General features: G+C 52.4%; 1 protein-coding gene across 2 annotated transcripts in view; it reads left to right on the forward strand.

The window, feature by feature from the left end:
* Nucleotides 1-1,752: 1,752 nt before the first annotated feature.
* The window catches only part of ZFTA (zinc finger translocation associated), a 9,632-nt gene continuing 5,384 nt past the window's right edge, over nucleotides 1,753-6,000 (forward strand). For both annotated transcript variants that reach the window (XM_058160603.1, XM_058160604.1), the window contains exons 1-2: nucleotides 1,753-1,879; nucleotides 3,850-4,329. In XM_058160603.1, the coding sequence (XP_058016586.1) occupies nucleotides 1,834-1,879; nucleotides 3,850-4,329 (526 nt within the window). In that variant the 5' untranslated portion in view covers nucleotides 1,753-1,833. The remainder of the gene's footprint in view (nucleotides 1,880-3,849; nucleotides 4,330-6,000) is intronic.

Here is a 6,000-nt window from a genome sequence, read left to right on the forward strand (position 1 = left end):
GGTGGGGCAGGGGAGGGGGGGAGAGAAAACACCACCACCACCATTCAATGTGGTATAGAAAGCAAACTACCTGCTTCCAAGTTTTGCAGGTAGACTGCTCCTGAACGGGGAGGTTCTGCCCCGACCGTTCTGCATTTTATTTCAATGCCAGCCTTGAGCGCCCCCAGAATGAGCCAATTCCTTCAACGGGGCCAAGTTAATTCTGGGGAAGGGGTGGCTCAAAAGGGGTCGGTCCCCCCTACCCTCTTTCCCAGCCTGGCCTCCTCTGTTGTTTTGACAGCTGCAAAGGGGGCGCATGGGGTGAGCTTTAACCCGTGGAACTTCAACCCCCTTTTGCCCAGCCATCGAAACCCCCCCCCCGCCCCGCTTTGCAGCAGAGATTTAACATGAACAGAATTGGAAGGGACCTTGCAGGTCATCTAGTCCAACCCGCTGCCCAAGCAGGAGACCCTACATCTGCCTCTACCTAGCATCGAACTCGCAATTTCTTGATTGTGAGGCAGGAGCTCCACCTCTGCTCCAGCTCCTTGATGGGGGCATTAATGAGCTCCCCCTGGGTGTCCTCCAATACACGTGGTCTCCTGCAAAGACCACCCCCCCCGGCTGGGCTGCTGCTGGCGGGGGGGGGGGAAGAGCCCCCAGCAGCCTCCCTCCACCTTTCCTAGACTTGCAACTGGGGGCCACCAGCTTCTCCCGCTGACTCTGCTTGCACGGGGAGGAGGATGGGCCTTGTAGTCCCCCATCGTCGGAGATGGCTCTTGATCCGCGCTGGGTCTCTCCCCAGAGAGAGAGCGAGCTCCTGCTTTGAGGATTTTGGGGGGGAGGACACGTCTGAACGTGTGTGCACGCGCCTGGCTAGGTGGCTCAGTGGCTGAGACGCTGAGCGTGTCGCTCAGAAAGGATGGGCGGTGCGGGCGGTTCGAATCCCTAGGGCGGGTCTCCTGCCCGAGCAGCGGGTTGGACTAGACGACCTCCGAGGTCCCTTCGAACTCTTGTGGACCGTTTTGTCTAAATCTCCCGCTCCGTTGCAAAGCGACGAGGGAATGGATACCTACCTACCTACCCCTGGAAAAGGGGGCAGGGGCCACACACCCTGCATCTCCCCCCACCAAAAAACAAAACAAAATTTTGCACACATTTGCACAATCTATCGCGTGCAAAATATAACAGTGCACACGCGTGCACGATTTATCAACGGGGGGGGGAGAGAAGAGGAGGTTTTCGCGAGCCTGCAAATAAATTCATCTATTATTATTATTATTTTATTGGATTTCTTTCCTCCCCCCAATCCCAGCTCCCTCTCCGGCTCCCCTTCCCCCCACCCCCAGCCCCCACCCCAGCTTGCAGAAATAGGTCTGCGTCCCCTTTAAATTTACCCAGGAGCCTTGCAAAAGGAGCCCCAGGGGCCCCGGGGGGAAAAGGTTTCCCCACCCTGGCTAAGCCGGAGAGCCTGCTCGTTTTTGCCTTCGCTCGGCCCGCAGGCGGAGGGAAGGAAAAGTGGGGTTTTGGGGGGGGGGAGAGAGAGAGAGAGAGACCCGCTTTGCAAAGCGCGGCTGGCCAGGTGGAGGGTTGGGGGCCCCCCCCGATTGCAATCCTCGGGCTCCGGATCGATTGCAGAATTATTGCATGATTATTTATTTATTTATTGCATGATTATTATTATTATTATTTTGGGGGAGAGGAATTGCATGCAATTGCAACCGAGCGAGATCGAGGGAAAGGAGGAGGAGGAGGAGGAGTGGGGGGGGGGAGGAGAAGATCTGTGCAAAAGGGAGGTCTTTAAAAAAAAAAAAGAGGAGGGGGGAGGCGGACGGAGCGAGCCGAGGGGCAGGCATGGAGCCCCCCCACCTCTCCATCAAACAGGAACCCCTGGATTCAGGTGAGAACAAAAGGGAGCCCTTTGCAAACCGCCCCCCTCCTCCTCCTCCTCTTCTCCTTTCCATCAATCCATCCTCCACTCCTCCACCCACCCCCTTCACCCACCGCCCCAGTTTTCTCCATCCACGCCACCTGCTGGCCCTGGTTGCATGGAAAGTGGGCCCCCCCTCCCCCATTTGCCCCATATCCTCTCTCCCCCTCCCCCGTTGTCTTTCCCTACCCCCCCTTCCCTTGGAAAGAGGGTGCCCCATTCAAAACAGCTGCAAAGAGGAGGGGGAGCTTTGTGGGGGGGGAGGAGAAAGGATGGGAGAAGGGGAAAGGAGGGGGCAGCCCCCTTCCCAAGGAGGGGGGTGATGAGAGGGAGAGAAAAAGAGAGGGAGACACAACAACAACCACCACAACCCACTTAAGTTGCATCGCCTTCTCCCCCTCCCAGGCCTCTTCACCTGGCCAGCCCCCTCTCCGGCTTGGCTATTGAGGGGGGTGGGGAGCTTGGTGCATGGAGGACCCCCTTCCTCCTCCTTGGACCCTCTGGAAGGAGGGAAGCCCCCACCCCAAATGTTTTACTGCCCCCCCAGCTCTGGATTTTTTCCACAAACTTTCGGAGTTGTGCCACTTTGTGTTGCCTTCCTTCAGCTGTCAGATTGCAGGGTTGGGTCAATCTGGGGTGGGATGTTTAAGGACATCCCCCCCCCCCAATCTTGCCTTTGGGGTAGAGCATCAATTCTCTGCCCCTCGGGACTGTGGGGCGAGTGCCTCCTTCAGTGGTGGGGGGTGTATGTGTCTCCCTGGTTTGATTGTTGCCTTCTAAAAGAAGGGAGGCTCCTTCACTGGCTGGTCTTGGAGGGAGATGTAACGGAGTCAGAAGGGACCTCGGAGGACATCTAGTCCAACCCCCTGCTCACGCAGGAGACCTGCAGTAGGGATTCGAACCACCGAATGGCCGACCTTTCTGATCGACAAGCTCAGCGTCTTAGCCACTGAGCCACCTAGTCAACCACTGGGACACAAACACACACACACACACACAATCGGAAGATGTCCACTGGGAGAGATACCCACCCACCCACAAACACTGGGAGAGAAATCCAACCGCACAACGAACACACACATTCACGCAACGAACACACACAAACACACATTCACGCTGTGGGTGTCCACTGGGGCACCCACTCGCAAACGCTGGGAGAAGAGATCCATCCATACAACAAGCACAAAAGACACACTCACTCCAAAGAGGTTCATTGGGAGAGACAGACACCCACCCACACAGAAACTCAACAAACACAAGTTGGCTCAGGGGCTAAGACGCGGAGCTTGTTGATCAGAAAAGTCGGCAGTTCGGCAGTTCGAATCCCTAGTACGGCGTGAGCAGGGGGTTGGACTAGATGACCTACAAGGTCCCTTCCAGCTCCGTTACTGTTACACTCACTCTGAAGATGACCAACTAGGAGACACAAGCACACATACACACAAACACACCCCACAAATTCACGGACTCATTCTCTGGGCCACAGCTTGGCCTTGGGGCCAAGAAGCATTGCAAAGGCAGCAGTGGGGTGGGGGAGATATTTGGGGAAGGGGGTGGTGGTTATCCTGGCAAAGGCCCCTCTTTGTTTGGATCATCCGCCCCCAAAGTCCATTCATTGGCTTTGAGAGCCTTGCCTGTAAAGAACGGATGAGTTCAGGTAGTCCTTGACTTACGACCCGACGGAGCCCTGGGTTTTTGTTGCTAAGCGAGAGTTTGGCCCCGTTTTACGTCCTTCCTTGTCACAGGAAACTAGATTTGCAAAATCCGTTGGAACGACGGCCGCGACGTGCTTCACTGTGCCAAAAAAGGTGACAAAATCAGGCGAAACAACAGCCTTGTTTAACAGCCTGAATTCTGCTCCCAATCCTGGTCGTAAGTCGGCCAGACTACCTGTTAACGGGCGGGTAAAACTCAAGCCTTCGTATCTTTTATCTCGCCAGGAGATTCCACCTGTCCGGATTCACAACACAGCGGCGAGTCAAGTTCCGGATGTCACTTGCGTTCCGCCGGTAACGGTTTCCTACGAGGGATTACCAAAAAGGATCCCATGTCCCTCTTGGCCGGAGGACGCAAATACTCGGACCATTGCGAAGCTCGCGCTTCCAGGCCGGGCAAAAGCCGGATTCCCGGGCGAGACCACCGGCGGTATTACCACGAGCACTGGCGGGCCGAATACTTGATGGATTTCAACGCGGCTCGGCATGGCATGATCTGCATGGTGTGCGGGAGCTCGCTGGCCACGCTGAAGCTGAGTACCATCAAGAGACACATCCGGCAAAAACACGCCTACTCGCTCACCTGGAGCGCCCAGGAGAAAGAGGTCATCATGAACAGTTGGGATGCCCACCTGGGCTTGGAGATGGAGACGGACGGGGCACGCGAGTCTGGCAAAGGGCCCGGTGCGGCCCCTGGGGATCACGGTAGGCTGGGTGTCTTTCGGGGCAGGATTCTAGATTCCGGTGGGTGCGGGGGTGTGTGTGTTTTGGCCTGGAGTGGAACGCCCCCAAAGTCCATTCATTGGAGTTTAATGCAGAAAATAACCTGCAGAGAGAAATCATGGAGATTTTGAAATTTGAAAAATCACATTTCTGATCTTTAAGGGGCAAATTTCTGATCTTTAATGTCTAACCTTTAATGTCTAATTTCTAAATCTATCTTAATTTCTTTGATCTAATTTCTGTTGTCTAATTTCTGTTTTAATTTCTAGTATTTATCTAATATCAGTTTGGTGCAGTGCTAAGAGCACCAGGCTAGAAAGCGGGAAAGGGTGAGTTCTAGAGCCACCTTAAAAAAAGGAAAGCTGGTTGGGAAGAAGGCGATGGCAAACCACGCTTGAAGCCTTGCCAAGAAAACTGCAGGGATATGTCCCGGCAATCAAGTCAAGTCAAAATTGACTTGAAAGCACACACATGCGCTCAATCTCTCTCTCTCCCTCCCTCCCTCTCTCCCTCTCTCCATCTTTATTCATCCATCCATCCATATCTCTTACCTATCTCATCTTTCTCTCTCCCTCCCTTTCTCCCTTTCTCTCTCGTCTCCATCCACCCACCCACCCATCCATCTATATCTCTTACCTATCTCGTCTCTCTGTCTCTCTCCCTCCCTCTCTCCCTTTCTCTCTCTCTGTCTTCATCCATCCATCCATCCATCCATCCATCCATCCATCCATCCCTCTTATCTATCTCATTTCTCTTTCTCTCTCCAGCTCTCCCTTTCTCTCTCTCCGTCTTCATCCATCCATCCATCCATCCATCCATCTCTCCTATCTATCTCGTCTATGTCTGTCTGTACATCTATCTATCTATCTATCTATCTATCTATCTATCTATCTATCTATCTATCTATCTATCATCTATCTATATCTGCCTGTCTATCTGTATCTATCTGTCTGTCTGTCTCTCTATCATCTATCAATGTATCTATGTATGTATGTATGTATGTATGTATGTATGTATGTATGTATCTATCTATCTATCTATCTATCTATCTATCTATCTATCTATCTATCTATCTATCTATCTATCTATCTATCTATCTCTATATCTGCCTGTCTGTCTGTCTCTCTCTCTCTCTAATCTCCTATCTATATCTCCTATCTATCTCGTCCGCTGTCTGTCTGTCTCTCTATCTTTCTATCTTTCTTTCTCCATCCATCCATTCCATCCATCCATCTATCATTCATTCTTTCTATCATCTAACATCTCCTGCCCTCCCTGTCCGTCTATCATATAGCTGTCTACGTTATACACAGACAGTTAGTTCATGGTTTCTTGAACAAGCTGTCTTCTTGATGTTCCATTCTTTTATTTTAATTCATTAAAAAATGTCAGCCACCTTTTCAGGCGACGGTTTTATGACTGAAACGGTAACCTGTAAAGGTGGGGGCGGGGCAGAACCTGGATTTCCAGAGTTGTTCCGAAGAGGTGGGATTGCAGAATATTTCTTTTTATTTTCCTACCTATTTCAGTATTTAAAGGCCGCTGTTAAGTATTGAATATTTGGCAGCATATTCAAAAATAACGTCTGGGTGGGTGGGTGGAGGGAGCCTCCCGCCGCTGCCGGTTCGTCCAAACCAGGACGAACCGGTAAAA

This window comes from Ahaetulla prasina, chromosome 17 (genome assembly GCF_028640845.1).
Source record: "Ahaetulla prasina isolate Xishuangbanna chromosome 17, ASM2864084v1, whole genome shotgun sequence".
In the NCBI taxonomy this organism is placed as follows: Eukaryota; Metazoa; Chordata; class Lepidosauria; order Squamata; family Colubridae; genus Ahaetulla; species Ahaetulla prasina.